General features: G+C 35.7%; 1 protein-coding gene across 1 annotated transcript in view; it reads left to right on the forward strand.

Annotated features, from left to right (window-relative positions):
* wdsub1 (WD repeat, sterile alpha motif and U-box domain containing 1) overlaps positions 1-20,706 on the forward strand; it is a 30,421-nt gene that overhangs the window by 810 nt on the left and 8,905 nt on the right. The window contains exons 3-10 of the mRNA XM_056459615.1: positions 7,494-7,681; positions 9,896-9,985; positions 10,105-10,198; positions 13,457-13,490; positions 13,626-13,666; positions 13,738-13,844; positions 17,131-17,145; positions 17,412-17,441. Of these exons, the coding sequence (XP_056315590.1) occupies positions 7,494-7,681; positions 9,896-9,985; positions 10,105-10,198; positions 13,457-13,490; positions 13,626-13,666; positions 13,738-13,844; positions 17,131-17,145; positions 17,412-17,441 (599 nt within the window). The remainder of the gene's footprint in view (positions 1-7,493; positions 7,682-9,895; positions 9,986-10,104; positions 10,199-13,456; positions 13,491-13,625; positions 13,667-13,737; positions 13,845-17,130; positions 17,146-17,411; positions 17,442-20,706) is intronic.

Below are 20,706 nucleotides of genomic sequence, written 5' to 3' on the forward strand. Positions count from 1 at the left end.
TCGGATGATTATTTGGATGTTCAATAATAATATTACTCGACAGTTAAAATACATGAGTGATTTGTAACTTTTTATCACCGGTATTGATGTTTTATGTCTAAACTGCTTTGCTCCATTTTCTATAACTTTAAATATTGTTGACATTACCTGTCAATCCTATTTATTTCTATCTAAACCATACAGACAGATTCCGTTTTAGTGTAATAAATCTGGAAAATAACAGAATGCATGCTTTAAAGCTGTTTTAAAAACATGTTATTCAGTTTAAGTCAGTAGTTCACACTACAGGATTTTAAACGACAGATCGCTGTGCTGTTCACACGACATGATTTGATTTTGTGTCTTTTAATCGCTGTGGTGTTCACACTACGCGACACTACGTAAATGATCCACAAGAGGGGGTCACACACTACAAGGTCTGACAATTATGGCTCGTTTCCACTGACTGGTACGGTACGGTACGGTTCGGTTTGGTACGGGTCACCTTTATCAAGCTTGCGTTTCCACTAACAAGGGTACCCTTTTGGTGGGCGTGGTGTACGACAGAAAGTTTCAGTCGACGTCATTCTCGCTCGAGGAAATGTCTACAGTAAAGCTGTACGGGTCACTTGCATATCATATGAGAAGCACTTCTCATAAAACAGATGCTTTACACACATAAATACTTGTGTAGAAATGTTTATTACTAACTTTTCAATGAACATGAGTTGATTATAACTGCAGATCAATGACAGTGCGAAACAGCCTACTGTAACGTCTGTAATTATATCAAATAACTAAATAAATGAACAAATATAAACACATACAGCCCCTTACAGTCTCCGATATGTTATCAATTGCAGAAGAACTACACACAACAGACATTTCGTCCGTATTTAGGTTCAAAAACAGCACAATATATAGCCTACAGTCAATGAAAACCTCTCATTTGTGTCTATAATCTTCAGCAGCACATGTAGCCTCTGTTAGAGAGTAATTCCATCATTCTGATTTCATATTGGTCCAAAAGGTGATAATAACAATAATAATTAAATAAGGCAGTGTGTTCACGTCTGCTCAAAAATAATGTGCTCCTTTTTTCCGGCTCCTCTCTTGTTTTTTCCGCGCTTCACTCTCACGTTTGTCAGTGTCTGACAGGATCGGGTTTCAAAAGCACGTCAGTAATCAAGCGCAGGTTATTATCATCAGCTCAAGAAGTTTATTATTTCAGATATAATGTTAGACGCGGGTGAGCGCTAGCAAGAAAGCGAAACCACTCGCGCCTCAGACTGCCTCGTAAAAAAAAAACTTCGCGGCACAGGGTAAATCTGCTCTACTCCATGGCTTTGTGGCTGTTTATCAAGACGACAAGGTTTGTTTGAGCCCGGGTCGACCATGGCTCGTTATTATATGTATATATAATTCCGCTGTAATCTCTCTGCTGTGTATTTCAAACATGGCGGGTTTTTTGTTTTCATTCTGGCTTGTTGCGTAGGCGAATGACGTATCTCTGTAAACCAATGGCGTTCAGCTGCGCGTCTAGCTCCGCCTTTTGGTACCCTTTCTCATGTTTGGTACCCTTTCGAAAGGGTCCTGAAAAAGTGGTACGGTACGGTTCGGTTCGGTACGCTTTTTGACAGTGGAAACGGCTATAAAAGCGTACCAAACCAAACCAAACCGTACCGTACCACTCAGTGGAAACGGGCCACTAGTTCCTCAACAGCTCAGTCCAGCTACCAAACCACAGCCAATGAAATGTTGAGGGAGGAATTGTCAGAATAAGCTAAACACTATTGGTTGCTTGTGTGCTGATTACATCACTGACAGCGTTTCAAGCTTTCAAGGAAGCATTTACAAACATCGTCAATCAGCTGATGCATCAGTGGATTAATCGCTCATCTGCAAGGCTCGAGTGGATTGATACACAGAGAGTTTTTAATTTTTGTAATTTAATAACCCTGACGTTTCCTAAATATCTGTGTATTTTTTTCTAACATTCTTATTTTTTAAATGATAAAACCGTAGCGAACTGAGCATTTCTATCATATTGGTCAAAATGACTGCATGCATGTCTGCTACTTTTCGCGTGCAAAAAATACGCGTGCATTGAAATATGCTTTAAATATGCGTGCATTTTTTTGCCTAGCAACTTTCTGATAGCAAAAACATAAATTTACAGACATATATTTCAAAACGGCATATTCTGTGCCGGGAAATAGCTCCTGTTTGAAGGTGAAAATGAAAGCGAGCCCCAGGCTGTATTACCAAAATGGATAATATTTTAGGTTAATAGTGTCCTCAAATATGACAGACATTCAGAGCTTAATTTTAATATCTCAGTAGAAGCTTTGAATGTAAATATGATGTGACAATATAACGTTTTATATGAGAACGGCCAGAATTGCCAGTATGGCAATTCTAATAGTTACAGAATTCTAGTTCCCCTGTTAATATAGCCTACTCTCTTGTCCGCGTTGACGCAGAATGAAGCGAGTGCATCGATGCCCATTCTGGCCAATCACAGATATTTCTGTTGAGCTCCTGAGCACACAGGCATTCAGCTTATGCTGATATGCTCTCTCATTGGCTGCAGCTCGTCACTACATCTGACCGCACGTGGGGTCGAGTCGGCCGACTGCTCTGGATTATACAGCATGCTAGATATTGGATTTCCGTCTGCGAGGTATTGGCGATGCTTCAGCGAGCCTCTTTGATGCGTTGTTCAGTAGTTCACACATAAAGACTGGCAAGCGTCGTGTACCCCGCAGATCTTCCCGATCACAGCCCGATCTGTCGGCGAGCTCCTTAACTTCCAAATCGGGCTTAAATCAGGCTTAAAATCCTGTAATGTGAACTAGGCTTTAGTGTTAATTCAGTTCCGATTTAGCTGTTAACAGTTTGTGTCATGTGAAAATATTAGGACACCCTATGAACACCTCTGGGTATTTTGTACCATTTGTGGATACTATGGAATAAAATCACTGTCATAAATATTTCATGCGTAAATAAAACGTTTTCCTTTACGATTTTATAATTACAGATGCGGAAATTTTATTTAATATTTATGACAGTGATTTTATTCCATGAATACCATATGGATTTTTAATCTCAGTGTCAACAATACTGAGAGATTAAAGTAATATAAACAATTAAAACGAAGATATGTATGTTCTCTAACTAAAGAAAAAAGTTAATACACCCTCACATTTATTCCCATTTAAAACGGCTCAAATCACACACAGGTGTCACAACAGGTGCATGTGATCAATAGACTGTTACTCAGCATTTTGAACGAGGCTTGCCCTTTTTAACATCACACATTTATTTTTGTGTGCTCCTGACTGTTGAAGTGAGGATTAGCACTATGGTGAGAGCAAAAGAGCTGTCTGTGGCGTTCAGTAAAACATAATTGAAACAGAGTCTGGTAAGGGATTTAAAAAGATCTCAAAAGATTTTGAAATCAGCCATTGCACTGTCCAGAAAATAGTCTACAAGTGGAGGGCTTTCAAAACAACATCTGACATACCCAGGGGTCCGTTCTTCGTTCGTGGATTACTCAATTAGCTGAATTTGGTAATTGACGATTTGACACGATCCAGGATTGTTTCGTTCTTCAAAAATCATCCGAGAGTTGTTGTCATAGCAACAGTTCTGGTAGCTTAAACCTGCTCGGGAGCAGGCTTATTTCATATAAACAGGATAAGATCAGCGCATTTCAAGCAAAAGTAATACTGAAATGTTGTACTGAATGCTGTTATTTTCTTACAGTAGTAACCTATAGATTATATACACTTGTTAAAAAAGTAAAATAGTTAAAAAAAAAGTTTATACGTACACATTTATTGTTTGTTTGTTTTTTTTTTTTGTTTGCTTTTACTTATAGAGCACATTTAAATATTTATATATTACTATATTTATTATAGTAGCCTAGGCCTACTCAAGTTTTTTTTTTTAATGGCGTAAGGAATAACTGTATAAATTAATTTTGCATCAAAAAAGCATTTTGATATCGGTAAAGGTGTCTGCAACTTTAAAATCACATTATTAGGGGTCAAAACAAAGTGCATGACTGCATTAATTATTATATATTTAAAAAAAAAATCTAATATTATGCATTTACCCGTTTGTATCTAAAAAGTTAATTTCAATAAATATTCTCTTTGAAACACCAGCTGGCAGTCTTTGTACTTTTATTTTGCAGTGCAGATTGCATAAGTTTTATTAATATATATTTTAACTTTATAAATGTATAGTTAAAATATATATATATATATATATATATATATATATATATATATATATATATATATATATATATATATATATATATATATATATATATATATATATATATATATATATACTATTTTCCAAGTGTATATAACTACTGTAACAAAATATGAGCAGTGGGTACATACTTTCAGTATCATCTTTGCTTGAACTGACCCAATCTAATCCTGTTTATATGAAATAAGCCTGCTCCCAAGCAGGTTTGAGCTACCAGAACAGTTGCTATGACAGCAAGTCTCAGATGAGTTTTGAAGAACTAAACGATCCTGGATCGTGTCAAATCGTCAATATCCAAATCCAGCTAATTGAGTAATCCACATACGAAGAACGGACCCCAGTTCATCCAGACGTTTTAATCTGATTCTGAACTTGTTTCAAGAACCAAATTAGCCAGAGATCATTTATCAAGATTAAAAGATTTTGGATCTGCAATATCATCTTAGATCATTTAAGCGAGGTATGAAGAATGGACCCCAGGTCTGATCATCCCAGCAAGAGAACAGACCCCAATATGCTTAAAGAGATCTCCAAAAACCCTAAAATGCCATCACAGCACCTACAGTAGGCTCTGGCTACTGTTGACGTGAAATAGAGCGTGCCTCTACAATCAGAAAGTCACTCCACAAGTCTCCATGAAACTGAAGTTAAGATTGTCCTTTTGTTTCTCTATCAGAATGTACCTCCACTTGAAATAGTCCTGAAATTATCAAAAAAATCCAGGGTGGTGCATTATTTCATGGCTTGCAAGGAGGAAACCTTTGCTCTCTAAGGGAAATGTCAAGACCAGACTGAAGTTTGCCAGAGAGAATGTTGACAAAGTCCAGGACTTCTGGAATAATGTTCTTTTAACAAATGAGTCCGAAAAGGAATTATTTGGACACCAGAACAGAAGAAGTGTTTGGCATAAACCAAAGACAGCATTTTATTAAAAGTCATACCAACTATGAACCATGGAGGTGAAAATGTCATGGATTGGGGCTGCTATTCTGCAGCAGGACTTGGTCAGTTCACCATCAGAGAATCCACCATGAATTCTACAGTGTATCAGAGGGTGTCGAGGAACACGCATGACCATCTGTCGAAAAATTAAAGCTGAACAGAGCTGGACCATGCAACATGCCAGTGACCTAAACAGAGGCGCCCAAACTGCAAAGTTTAGTTCCAACCCCAATCAGACACACCTGGGTTAGTTAATCAAGCTCTTACCAGGCTTTCTAGAAACATCCTTGCAGGTGTGTTAAGGCAAATTGTAGCTAAAATCCGCAGGATCTTTTGGACACCCCTGACCTAAAACATATCAGTAAATCAACAAAGGACTGGCTGAAAACTACAAAAATGGAGAGTCCTGGAATGGCAAAGTCAAAGCCCAGAGCTTAATCCAATTAAGATGCTGTGTGATGACCAGAGCCGGCCCATGGCATAGGCAGTATAGGCAAACGCTAAGGGTGCTGTACATCCAGGGGTGCCATAAATGAGAGCGGTTAAATTTGTTTTTCTTTCGATATTCCTGACACATTCAGTGATAGACGGCAATAACTCAAAAACCTCTTACCCTAAAAAGATCTAAAGTGTGTTTTCTACAAAAAGACAAAGCTGGTTATGCTTCACAGATATCTTTTTCTTTTTTTTTCGCTCGACATTACGACCACTGCTCCATTTAAGCCCTCGTAATATGCGTTTAGCCGGGAGAGCTTGTGCTGAGCGGAGCTCTCAGTAAGGAACTGTCGGAAAAGTGCTTCGTTTTTTTTTTTTTTTTGCTCCGCTCAGCGCGAATGCTTTCATTGTAGATCTCTGCATTCTTAAAGTGTCACCTCTGTTATCAAACAAAACACAATGAGAGATTCAATTGCTGCTCTTCACTGAATAAATATAGTAACTTTAATCAATATGCAAATACAATTAAAAGTGAAGTAGATTTTATATCTTTATTTAATTTCTATATAGGCCATTGATTTTAATAGGCTAAACCTTTTATTTTATTGTCAGTATTTTGTTATGTTTGCTATGTATTCTATCATTTGAAGCTATTTGTTGTCCCAATATTTTTTACATCCCAACGTTGATAGATTGCTAATCAATAAATGGCTATAGTGCTATCTGTTTTACCGTCAGCTAATGTTATGGAAGGGCATAGATGCTAAAGAAAATAGTAATAGTAATGTAACTACCCCCATCATTCCTTCCTCAAGCAAATGTGTGAATATTAGATCTATTCAGCAATAACGTAATTACATTGGCATATTTATCTGACGTTTTTTCAGCTTGTAGTAATCGATTAAAAAGCTATTTAGTTTCTTATGAATATATGTACACTAGCAGTGGAATTTACTTCGATGTGACGGGGCACCACCTGAAATGTTGCCTAGAGCGCCAAATTGGTTAGGGCCGGGCCTAGTGATGACTTTAAATAGGCTCTACATTCAAAAAAACCCTCAAACTACAGGGTTGTTGCTAGATCGGATACGTTTGCGGCCGAAAGTTAATGAGAATTATTTCTGTTATTTATTAAATTTCACATTTTTTGTATTTTATTAAGGTCTACTGCCACCCCAATCCTAAACCCAATCGTCACAGTAACGTAAAAACAGTAGTTGTACCGAGTATTATTTATGTTATCTATTAAATTACCCAATAAATTGTATTTTTTTAACGCCTACCCCCACCCCAACCCTAAACCCAACCGTCACAGTACTGTAAGAATATATATTAATGTTATACAATGTCATAAAAAATGCTGTTTTATTAATGTACATATCACACTTCCGGCCGGCCGCATATCCGATCTAGACTTTACTACAGTGGGATGCACTTTCCTCAGACTGTTATTTCAGCTAAAGGGCATAACAATAGCTTTTGAAGGTAGGGTGTCCCTACTTTTTCCTCAATTAGAATATACATTTTTGTAGAATTACTTATTCAGAAGATCTTAAGTCTTTTCTTCACTTTTAATTGTTTAGTTGCTTTAATCTCTCAGTATTGTTAACATTGAGATTAAATGTCCATATATTTAAATGTTAAAGAAAATACCCAGGCTTTCAGTGTCCTGATATTTTTTCCAAATATTATAGAAACTGTAACTAAAATTAAATCAGAAAATGTAAGATTAAAAACAAATTCAGACATTTATCGAATAAATACTCAGAAAGAGTTCAGCGTTGTTTTGCATGAAATGAGACTTCTTTCACTCTGTTTGATTGAGATTTGTTGTGTTTGGTGATCTTTAGGACCGGTGCGGTGACTGACACCAGTATAGTGGCCTGCTCTTTCACTCCCTGCGGACAGATGTTCATCACTGGCTCCACATACGGTGACCTGCGTCTGTGGGATCTAAACATGAATCACCTTCATGCGGAGAAGAACGCCCATGACCTTGGGGTCTCCTGTGCTGAGTTTGCTCCAAAGATGATGAAGGGTAGGATTTTCTGGATTCTGATCATAGCCATTTGATTCCATCGAAGCAGTAAGAGTGATCTGAAAGATTCATTCTTTGAGTAGCAAAAATTAAATCTGGAGGGGTTTCACACTCGAAATAGTTAACTGTGTATAATTCTGAAACCCAGATGAACACAATCCTAGGTTTTTTCCTGCTTCACATTTCACACTGCTTAAAAATATATGAGAAGTTATTGAGTAATCCTGTATATTCACACATTACATTCTTAAACTTTGGGCTGATTTGCATATTTGTGATGTCGGTGATCTCTGATATGATAAACGCAGTTTACATTACCAACTGTTATAAAGTGATTATTAATGAATAATAGTCCATTATTTAAATATAAGAATGAAATGTAAATTAACACATTTTTTATTACTATTTGACATTTTCTTTTTATATACTCAGTTACCTTATTATTTAAGATACACAGCATTTCTGTAGCTAAAACGCATGTGAAAATGATGTATGTAATTGTCATTTACATACTGCGTCATTTCACAAGACACACATTTGGCACAAAAGCAATGCTAACTCTGTTTCAGAGGGTTAAAAGCAATGCTAACTTAATTACAAGTGTGAAACATTCCTTTGCTGAAGGGTGAGTAAATGACAGAACATTAGTTTTTAGGTAAATAATTTCTTTAACTCTAGTATTGACTCCAATAACTTAACACTACAAAATCAGCCATTTTTTATTTATTTATTTACATGTACATTTTAATATTTGCATAGTTTTAATATCACTAGTTTGCACTTTTACCCAAGTAATTTTATAATGATGTACTTAAGAGACACATTGCTTTCCAGATACTTCTGACTGCTGGTTAGTTATTCATTTTACAAATATATAGTCATCTTAAATGGCTCAAACGTACGCTGCTGTTAAAAAGTTTAATGTTTTATGAATGTTTTATTTAATTGTATTACAAAGGTATTGTTTATTCAGCAGGTAAGCCTTTAATCTAAATTAATCCTAGTCTAGTTAAATTCTTGTTACAATTAGATATTTTTTTTAATATAAATGTTGTTTGTTTCAAAAGAATCTTGAGAACCTATATGCACTACCTGACAAAAGTCTTGTCGATCCCAGTTCTAAGAGCCAAAAATAGTAACTTGACTTCTAGTTGATCATTTGGAAAAGTGGCAGAAGGTAGATTTTTCCGAAGAATCATCTGTTAAATTACATCCCAATCATCACAAATACTGCGGAGAACCTATTGGAACCCACATTGATCCAAGATTCTCATAGAAATTAGTCAAGTTTGGGGAAGGAAAAATCATGGTTTGGAGTTCCGTTCAGTATGGGGGCCTGCGAGAGATCTTCATAGTGGATGGCAACATCAACAGCCTGAGGTATTAGGACATTTGGGCTGCCCACAAACCACAGGAGAGCGCAAATTACTCAGCAGGATAGCAATCCTCCTCATACTTCAGCCTTCACATCAAAGTTCCTGAAAGGAAAGAAGGTCAAGGTGCTCTAGGATTGGCCAGCCCAGTCACCAGACATAAACATTATTGAGCATTTCTGGGGTAAGATGGAGGAGGCTTTGAAGATGAATTCAAAGAATCCTGTTGAACTCTGGGAGTCCTGCAAAAACGCTTTCTTTGCCATTCCAGAGTCATTCCATTATTTGAGTCATTGCACAGATGTATGGATGCAGTCGTCCAAACTCATGTCATATCCAATATTATTTCATTATTAAGTACATTAGTTTTGTTAAGTGACAATACTTTTTTTCTAAGAAAATTCAAACCTTACTGTCCTAATTAAATAATTAAAAATCAAGGCATGATCATATTTTTTTTTTGGTAAAATAAGCTTAATCTAGAGGACTTTGCCTTTCATATAAGCCACTTCTTATACCAAATGATCAACTAGAAGTCAAGTAATTATTTGTTGTTCCTAAAACTTGGATGGATGACAAGACTTTTGTCAGGTAGTGTATATTTTCAATTACTCAAATATATTAAGCAGCAATTTGTTTCTTGAGCATCAAATCAGCATATTATAATAAGTAATTTTTAACTTTGACATCTTTCAGAACAAACTTTTTTAAAATATTGATTATGACTTAATCCTGTAGCTGTGGCAGTTTGCAAAATAATTTCCACATGGCTTTCCCTTCTAAGGATGAATCATTTGTTAATAAAAGTTAAAGATGAACTCTCTCTGTCTGTCTTTACCAGGCACAGATGGCTGTGTTCAGTTTCGACTGGCCTCATGTGGACAGGACAGTCTGCTGAAGATATGGATTGTTTCTCTTTTGCCTTCTGCAGGTAGCACCACCTTATACCTTACCCACCGGTGTCTCCTTTTCTTTATGTTTATCTGTGTTTGTAGCAATCGTGTGACTGTGTGAGTGAGTGAGATTTTAATGATGTATGCTGATCCACAGGCATTAAGATGCAACTCGCTCGCACTCTAACAGGACAGTCTGCTCCAGTTCTGTCCTGTGCTTACTCTCCTGATGGACAGATGCTGGTGTCAGGGTCAGTATTAAACACATGTACACTGCAGGAATCTTTTTTTTTTTTGTACTCTAAAGTAACATCATCTTTAAGGTAAAGTACTCAATTAATGCATTTTTTTTATTGGTTTCCAATTTAGTTTCAGATATCTCTTAAAATCTTTTATTTCCTAAATAAATAAAAAAATCATTGAATAATATCCATTACACCTCTTTTCTCAGTGTTTGAAATGGTTCGTTCAATCTGTCAGAGAATTTAACTTAACTTAAAACTAAAATATCGCATCAAACATTTGTAAATAAAGCACCATTTCCATCCAATAAACCAAAAAAATAAATCATCTCTTCCTGATTATACTGGTGCCACATATTAAAAATAAAACTGGAATTTACTGCATTGGGAAAAGCCACTGTGGGTCATTTTACCTGTATAATAAATTACTTGTGCCTCAGAAAATGAAGATGAAAGGCAGACTTTTGGGAGCACAGACGCTAAAGGCAGTTCTGGGAGGTATTAATGTTAAATCACTTTATTTATTTATTTATTTTTTTGATGATGATGGACTTTGCCTGAGGGATTTTAGAATGACCAAAACAACAATTCAGATGTTTTGCAATGTGGTCAGTCCATTTGTTTATCCATTAATGCCATCCCATATCACACATTTGTTACAGCATGATCTGTTAAAACAAAATAACATGACTTTTTATGCGCATCATAGTTTAGGCATCATAGTTGCCATCATAGTTTAAGCACATTTATTTCTAATAAAAAAAACTCATTAGTGCAGCATCTTTCTGTTTCCATTAAGCATTTTTAATGAAATATTCCAAAATGGCATACAAATGTGTGGATGAAAATAGATAATCACAGGACAGATCCAGACTTCAAGCACCAAGGCCAAAACAGTGCTGTTTTTTTTCATTGTCAGAGCAGCAGCTTGAAAGTGCTGCCCTAAAACCTGTTCTTAAAACATGCCCTAAGGGAGCAGCAGCATACAATTTCACCAGTGATGGGGAAAAATAAATAAAAACTGTGTAAACACACATGCTAAATGCAAATGTCTGGTCTACAGCATCAACACATGACCAATATGGAGGACGAAACCTGCAAAAGAATAAATAAATAAATGCTCTAATGTATAAATAAATGAGTAAATATATCCATAAATTCCTGCATAAATAAAACAATAACTAAATAAATATGCAAATAAATAATGTGTATATAAAAATCCACAAATTCCTGCATAAATATATAAATAATTAATGGTGCGGGCGGGTAAATGATTAAAATACAGTAATTTTGGGGGAATAGAAAAATGCTAAACTAAATGGTTATTCATTCTTGAACAAAGTTTCGTGTTTGCTTTTTCTCAGGTCAACATGCTAATGAGATGGTGTGTCAATCATCAGAAGCCAGTCAAAAAGGCGAATGCAAAATCTTTCTAACGATCAACCAATGATGGCATAAAGACCACCTTCTGATGATTGATAAACACCCTTTCATTAGCATGTTGACCTGAGGAAAAGTAAATATGAAACTACGTTCAAGATTGAATAAAGGTGAAACAGATTGAAAGGGGGAACCAAATTAGGTTTCAGTTTAGCATTTTCCTATTCCTCCAACATTTGTGTAATTTTATTTAATTATTTACCTGCCCGCACCATTTATTATTTATATATTTAATTATGCAGGAATTTGTGGATTTTATGTATACATTTATTTATTTATTTATTTATTTGCTTATTTATTTATTGTATTTTATTTTCATTTTTTTATTTTATTTATGCCATCATTTATATGGATTTATTTCATTTATTGCGTATTTATTTTTTGTTTTTGCAGGTTTCGTCCTTCATAGACCAACAATTTGCAGTAATAAAAATGAATTTGTGTCAGGTGCATTTTTAAGAAAACACATATCCAGCATTATTTAAAGGGACAGTTCACCAAAAATGGAAATTCTGTCTTTTGATCCATTTAATAGGGTTAAACAAGTTCATATACATTTGACTTCCCCTGTAATGGTTTTAGTGCATTGTTGCAGCCACAGATTACATGGATACATGGTCACCGGCAGATCTATCCTACTATAGACACTGTAAAAGTTCGAAAGACGCTCTCTATTCTGTAAAATAGGGGATTGTATTTACATGTAGCTGAAAAAGTTAATTATAAATAGACAATCCGTTGCTCCTTGTAAATATTTTAATAGACTCCTATGCCCAATCTACGCTCATCCAATTATCAGCCAAATGACCAGGGAAAAAAACCTGTCACCTTTCTGCAAAATTCTGCATTTGAAATGAAAAACAACTGTAGTGTGTTGTAACTAATAAACTCAATTGTAATAAATACTGTAGTATATTTTAGTTTTACTACAAAAAGATGCGGCATATTGTAGTGTATTATATCCTATAATTGTAGAAAACTACAGTATGATGTAATCCTTTCTGCATGAGCTGGTGCGCAGAGGTAAATGCATATTTTGATAGGCAGGTTGGACAGCCATCGTAATGTTCAGACCAAACATTTTAATTGGATGAAATTTTCTTGATCCTACACTTTTCAATGACTATTAAAAAACATTTAAATATATAATTTAATGATTGCTATCAGGATGTGAAGAGACTTTCAACCAGCACAACAAAAATAGTTTCTGAAGACAGTCTGTCAACCTATTGAACCTTAGTAGGGGGATAGTTCACCCAAAAATGAAAATTATTCATTTACTCGCCCTTATTTCAAATCTTTATAAGCTTCTTTGTTCTGTTTAACACAAAAGAAGAAATCCTGAAGAAAGCTGGAAACCTGTAACCACAGACTTTTTTGTTTTTTATTAATAATTGTTGTTAGTATTTGTTTTTCCTACAATAAAAGTCAATACTTTTGTGTTAAACATAATAAAGGAACTCATAAACGTTTGAAACCACTTGAGGCTGAGTAAATTGGGAGAATTAAAATTTTTGGGGTGAACTATACTTTTATAACAATATTTTATCCAGAAAACGCCACCAAACTCTAGCTCGCAGTTCCACTGTTTTTCCGCTGGGTGGTGCTGTGCCGTCACAGACGTCAGCAGTGTGAAGCACACACACGATGGATGCGCGGCGGTGCCGCTGACGTCTTTTTGCGAAAAAAAACACACTCTGATGAAATGGATTGTTCATCCGCTGTGTGTCAGCAGACAGACAGACTCTCAGTTTTACTGCACATAAAGGCCACAGAGAGCCAGTCTGACTCAACGCCTTTTAAATGTCACTCTCTCTTTCCCCACAGATCAGTGGATAAGACCGTCACCGTATATCAAGCTGTGAGTCTCATTCATATTCATCATCACATATTTCAGCCCAACCAACAAAAATAAAAGAGGATTGACAGCTCAGCCCGCTTGGATGTCATTAGCATAAGGTTTACATGTATAATAATAATGACTTTTACTTTGCAGGATGAAGGCATCCTACTTTACACACTCCACCAGCATGACAGGTGAGTTCTGAGTGTTGATTACTAAAGGTTCAAACTCTTAGTAGAAGTTACTGATCACTCTTTTTGGGCAGGTATGTGACTGCGTGTGCATTTTCCCCCACGGCCCCTCTCATCGCCACAGGCTCCATGGACAAAAGCGTCAATATCTGGAGGATGGAGGAGGGCAGCAGTGCACAGGGTGAGTTACTAACACACAACTGATATTCACTGATTCATATTCAAAATGCATTGTGATGTAGTTTATAGTAGGGCTGCACAATATATCGTTTCAGCATCGATATCACAATATAAACGATCGCAATAGTCGCATTGCAAGATGTTGAGGATTATAATGTATCGTTTGCACATGATTTAGAGGCCTATGACTGTTAGTATTGCACCATTAGTAACCTTAATAAAGAAATACTGTTAGACTCAAACTATAAAACAATAACTAACAATTGTAACCTTTTATTTATTGTATTAAACTATGCGTTTACTTTGTTTATTAGATTTTATGCAGACGTACACACCAACAGAATCATCCCATTCCTAACAATTACACAATCTTTCTAAATAGATATTCAAGTCATCTGGTGAAATTGTATTCATATTGCAATATACGCTGCAGACTTGCAAAATATTGCAATGTTAGATTCTCCCAATATCGCACAGCGCTAGTTTATATAAATATGGATCACTCCTATTATAAAGCACCTCTGTGTAAAATATGGTTGTTTTAGAGTAAATTATATTCAGAATAATAATATATCAGAAGTGTGCTCTGGACAAGGTCATATTTGTTTTATTTAAGTAATTAGTTTAGACGGGATTAAATGGTAAATTATTTAAACCAAACAATACCAGAAAACATCCAGTTCTCTCCATAGACTGTAAAAGATATGGACGTAGTATCTGTGACGTCACCCATAGGTTTTTGAAGAGTGTATATGAAGCTGCAAGTGGGCGTGGCCAACCGGCCCCATTTTGTTTGCGTGTCATCGCTCCAACTGGGGGTAAGCAAATAAGGGCAAAGAGGTGGAGCGTGAGTGGAGCTGCAGACACCTGCTAGCATTTTGCTTAGACAGGTTTTTCTTTGGGAGAAATGCTGAATACTCCATTACCTGCAACTCGTTTGTGTTCTGACCACATGTGCTTGGTTGTACACGATATCAATAAAGTGTTTAGTCTATTAAAAACACTGTTGTAACACATTGAGCCACAAAACACGTTTTTCTACAGGAGGAATACGCGAATTACTTCAAAACACTTCAAATATTAGCCTGTGTTAGTAAATGCAAGGCTATTTATGAAATCCAGGCATAAAACTGTATGACAATGTTTCAGATGACTGTTTTATAGCCTACAGCTGATCAATCTGTCAGATTCTGGAGTGCATTACAGGTCTAAAGAAAAATATAAATGATCTGAAATAAAATAAATACATTTATAGAGATGGTATAAGTATATAATTATACTCACCTGGGAAATGGAGGCCACTTGAATGGTTTGTGAGCACAATTAGGTTCACACTGCATGCCATATCATCTGATAATTGTAGGAAAGAATTCCAAATGGCAATTAAATGCGTAAAGCCACATATGATAAAACAAAAATACGATGTATATGCCGAGTTCAGCCGCTAATCAGCCGGAATCAGCTGGGGTAGTGACGGCGACTAGTGAGGCCTAGCTGTCACTCAAGTGGCCACGCCCTTAATTATGCAGACTTAATCAAACTTAATATAAACAAAACGGATGAGTTCTAAAAAAATAATTCACCACCCTTACACTTCTAATGAAGAGTTCTTTGTACCAGGCTATAAACCTCTTTTTTTCTGCTGTAAGTTGGCCACTACAGTGGGGTCAAAAGAAATTTGCTCTATTATGGAGCCAGGACTAGCAGAATTTCGATGAATTGCAGTTTCAGTTACTTTCGTATCAACTTCACGAGGCAGAGGAAAGTGGGAGGTTGCCACTTGGCTCTGTCCAAAAATTATATCACAAATTATTATTTTTAAAGCCATTAAGTATTTTGGTAAAGGAGATCCATTAATAATAATAATAATAATAATAAAAGTTAAGTCAGCACCTGAATTGCAACATTCACACAAAAATAACATGGTAAAGCTACTTAAGCCATATCATGTGTAAATAAAAAATAAATAGATAAATACAAAATAATGTTGTTGTTTATTTTTAAATAATTAAAGTGATAGTGTAACAAAAAAAATGAATGTTTCATCACCTACATTATTTCAAACCTCTCTGAATTGGTCTGTGTACAGTTATCAGTATAATGGTGGAAAACTTCTAGTCAAACCATCCTTCTGCAATCTTATACCAAAAAACTGAAATAAAGGCAGTTATAATAGGTAAAAATGTGTTGCTATTATGTGACTGTATTGTATTGCAATAAGGAGCAATTAATTGTTAAGTTAAATAAAAAAAATTTTCACAGAATACTTGAAAATGAAGTGATTTAATGACAACGTTTCTCTATGCATACAGCTGAATTAGTTATAAAAAACTGTATAAAATGATAAAAATATGAAATGATAAAAACATATGATATTAATTTTACCCCACTTAAATGTAAAATAAAGTTACCTGAGAGAGAGGGAGAGACAGAGGGAGGGAGAGAGAGCCAAAGAACAGAGTAGGCCCAAAAGAGAGCCTGATAACAGTAGAGTCAGCGAAAATTTACTCCAGAGCAGGAAAAAGAGCCAGAGTAAAGTTTACCACCTATTTTGTATCTTTCTTGACCATGTGTCCAAAGCCCAAACGCTGAGACGTACATACTGACCAATCAACACCTGACCACATAAAACCCTCAAAGTCCACACACATTAACCAGTCCCTGATCTTATCAGTATCTGCCTTTGGAATCTGTATGAACCATCTTGGTTTAAAAGACAGTTTTTGCTTACGTCCTCATATCAAAACTATTTTGACTCTTATTTACTAATATATATATATATATATATATATATATATATATATATATATATATATATATATATATATATATATATATATATATATATATATATATATATATATATATATATATATATATATATATATATATATATATATATATATATATATATACTCATCACTGGGAAACATCCATACACACTCCTTCACACACACGTGCACTACGGACAATTTAGCTTACCCAATTTACATGTTTTTGGACTTGTGGGGGAAACCGTAGCCCTCGGAGGAAACCCACGCGAACAAAGGGAGAACATGCAAACTCCACACAGAAACGCCAACTGACCCAGCCGAGGTTCGGACCAGCGACCTTCTTGCTTTGAGCCGATCGTGCTACCCACTGCGCCACTGTGACACACATATATAATATTTTTTCCATATTTTCTTTTATTTGCTCTAATGAAAAATAGTGCTGATTCTTAGCTCATACATTTTTTATTTTTCCCTTTCTTTCATGTCGATTCCTGCTGATTACTGAAACCGAAGGCAAATCTCTTCCTGGTGAGTGTGTGTGTGTTACCAATTTTTAATGTTTGTTTTGGCTGTAACTAGCTAACAATATGCAAATATTGGGTTACTTTCAGGACAGAATAAAAAAACGCTCGACAAACAAATACTTTATAATTGGTCAGTGTTTGTATTGTATTGTTACATTGCTAAAGCTTGTGTTTACTGCTCAAAAGTTTCAATAAATAGAATACAAACAGTGTAAAGGGTCATAACTGAACCATAATGATCAGTTACACTTCTCCCGTTTCTCTTTCCAGATGAAAAAGCTGGATTTTCAAACACCGAAGGTAAGTGGAAAACTGTCATCATATCATGTACACAGAAACTCAAACATCTTTAGAATTATATTACTTTTTAAATACTTTTTTCTCAAAGTAATAATAAAAATAGTCATTTTAGTGAAAAATATATATCATAATTCAAAAAAGGCACTGTATGTAAATTTTTTTTCATTAAAATGTTACAGCGGAGAAAATATCTAAAGGTGCAGTCGACTTGAATTTTTCTAGGATGTTAGTAACAACCAAAGAAATCCATATATGCAAATAAAACAAATCTAATTAGTTTACAAACAAAGTTATGTGTAATAAAATGAAATGATGCAGGGAAAAAGTATTGAACACATGAAGAAAGGGAGGTGTAGAAAGACCGTGAAAGCCCAGACAGCAGCTGAAATCTCTCAGTAGTTATTCAGCAACTCTCTGCCCTTCATCATTGTAAATTAATATTAGCTGCTTCGGTCCAACATCTACATTATCAGGATGATGAAGATGAAACCAGGATGGACATTTCAGCAAGACAAGGATCCAAAACACAGCCATGGACACACTCAAATGCTTTCAGAGAAAGTAAATCAAGCTGTAGAATGGCCTAGCCAATCACCTGACTTGAATCCAATAGAAAATACAAATTAAAGATCAGATTTGATAGACGAGACCCACAGAACCATCTAGATTTTGACACCTTGTTGAAGTAAAATTCTCTCGTTCTACCAAGCCGACCAATCACAGAGCTTACGCTATGAGTCATCGCGTAGTGTAGTTACAATTTTTGAGAGGTGCGCTTCAGCCACGGAGAGGGTTATGTGACCACGCAATGCCTTTGCCAGACCATACGTTTGTGTGCTTGAAGCAGAAGTATAAATCAGCCTTAAGTATTTGAATACTTTAGCTCAGGGGTCACCAATCACGGTCCTGGAGGGCCGGTGTCCCTGCAGGGTTTAGCTCCAACTTGCCTCAACACACCTGCTTGATTGTTTCAAGAATACCTGGTAAGACCTTGATTAGCTTGTTCAGGTGTGTTTGATTAGAGTTGGAGCTAAAGTCTGCAGGACACCAGCCCTCCAGGAACAAGTTTGGTGACCCCTGCTTTAGCTCATCTATGAACATTATTTGTGTAGGCTGTAATAAAGACGACAACTCCCATGATTCACACTCAATCACATCAAACCAAGCCTTTGTTTGTTGTGAATATGCGCCATCTAGTGGTGAAAATTACATGCTGTTGTTAGATTTCAGCTAAACTGTAAATAATTGCTGTTAATTTGAACAGTTTCATTATTTTAATTAATTGGATTTGCTTTTTATTTACTAAAATTAAAAAAAGAATGAAAATGAATGCAGTTCTAAACCCAGTATCTGCAGACACGTACAGTGTGCGTGTAATACTGCTGACCATGTTCAGTAATTAGTCTCTGTGAGTCAGAGACACAGGAGAGGTGTAGTATCAGACTGAATACAGAAACAGGATGAGAATGAGCTGTATTCTTCTCTCGGCCTTCAGAAGGGCTTTCTCTGGGGTGAAGAAGCACAGCTGCAGCCTTCAGTCCACACACACACACACACGCACACACTTCACTTCATCAGCTCACACTGAGAAAATCTGATGAGATCTGCATTATGAATACCAACATAACAGCACACACACACGCTAGGAAGTCAAAGTACTGCAAATGATCTGACTGCATCCTGAGCAGATACACGCTGTAGAACACTCCAGCTCATGATTTATGCATCCGACGCAGTGAGAGAAGCCTTGACCTGCAGTCTTAATACGAGTTTACTCTTCTGCTTCTGTTTAATTCATATGATTGGTTTTGATAATGCACTTCTTGTGAGATATAGGAGTGGTTATGATGCAGAAAAGAACTTTGGTTTCAAATATGTTTGCCATTTAACAAAAAAAATAAATATTAATTTAAAAATACTGTTCGCATTGACACATTTTTGAAAGGCCTTTGGAATAGTTAAATAAATAAATAAATAAATAAATAAATAAAATGTTCAGAATAAAATAATTCTGCCATAAATAAAAATGGTCACCGTTTACTCATCCTCAACTAGTTTTTTTTTTTTTTTTACACAAAGGATACTGTATTTGACTTCCATTTTATATTTTTTTTCTTATATGAATGTCAGATGCTACCAGTTTCTTCAAACAAACGATTATTTTGTGTTTAACAATCAACAGATAAGACACACACACACACACACACACACACACACACACACACACACACACACACATATATATATATATATATATATATATATAAAGCATAATATAAAATGATACGATATTTATTTTATTTTATCCATATTATATCATCCAACACAATCTCAGGACAATTCGAAACTTTTTGATTTAGTGGCTAATTCGAATAAATTCATACGACCTTATTCGTACAGTTTGCTTATCTTCCAATGATGGTTAGGTTTAGGGGCGGGCTTTGGTGCCATGCCTATTTTTTTAAAGTCGCACATTTTCATATGACTAACCTCCCGCTCTCCCTCGGGAAGCCAATACGGAAGTAACTGAAACTGCAATTCATCAAAATTCCGCTAGTCCTGGCTCCATAATAGAGCAAATTGCAATTGAGACCACTGTTAGAATGGCCAACTTTACAGCAGAAAAAAAGGTGTTTACAGCCTGGTACAAAGAACGATTTTGGTTCTTATAGCTATTATAACCCTCCATGACAACTGTGAGGGGGTGAATTTTTTTATAACTCATCCGTTTCCTTTATATTAGGTTATATTCAGTTTGCATAATTAAGGGCGTGGCCACTTGAGTGACAGCTAGGTCTCGCTGGTCGCCGTCACTTCACCTCAGCTGAATCCGGCAGATTAGCCACTGATCTCGGCATATACATCGTATTTTTGTTTTGTTTTGTGTGGCTTTACACAGTCAGCTGCCTTTTGGACTTATTTCTTACAATTATCAGATGATATGGGATGCTGTGTGCATTTAATTGTGCTCACAAACCATTCATGTGGCCTCGTTTCCCATGTGAGTAAAGTTATATTTGTATACCATCTCTATAAATGTATTGTTTTATTTAAGATCATTTATCATTAATATTTTTCTTTAGACTCGTAAAGCACACCAGAATGTGACAGATTGATTAGCTGTAGGCTCTAGAACAGTCATATGAAGCGTTATCATACAGTGTTATGCTGGAGTTCATCAATAGTCTTGCATTTACTAACACACACTATATTTAAAGTGTTTGAAAGTAATTCGCGTTTTCCTCCTGTAGAAAAACGTCGTAAG

Source organism: Danio aesculapii, chromosome 6 (genome assembly GCF_903798145.1).
Source record: "Danio aesculapii chromosome 6, fDanAes4.1, whole genome shotgun sequence".
NCBI classification, from domain to species: domain Eukaryota; kingdom Metazoa; phylum Chordata; class Actinopteri; order Cypriniformes; family Danionidae; genus Danio; species Danio aesculapii.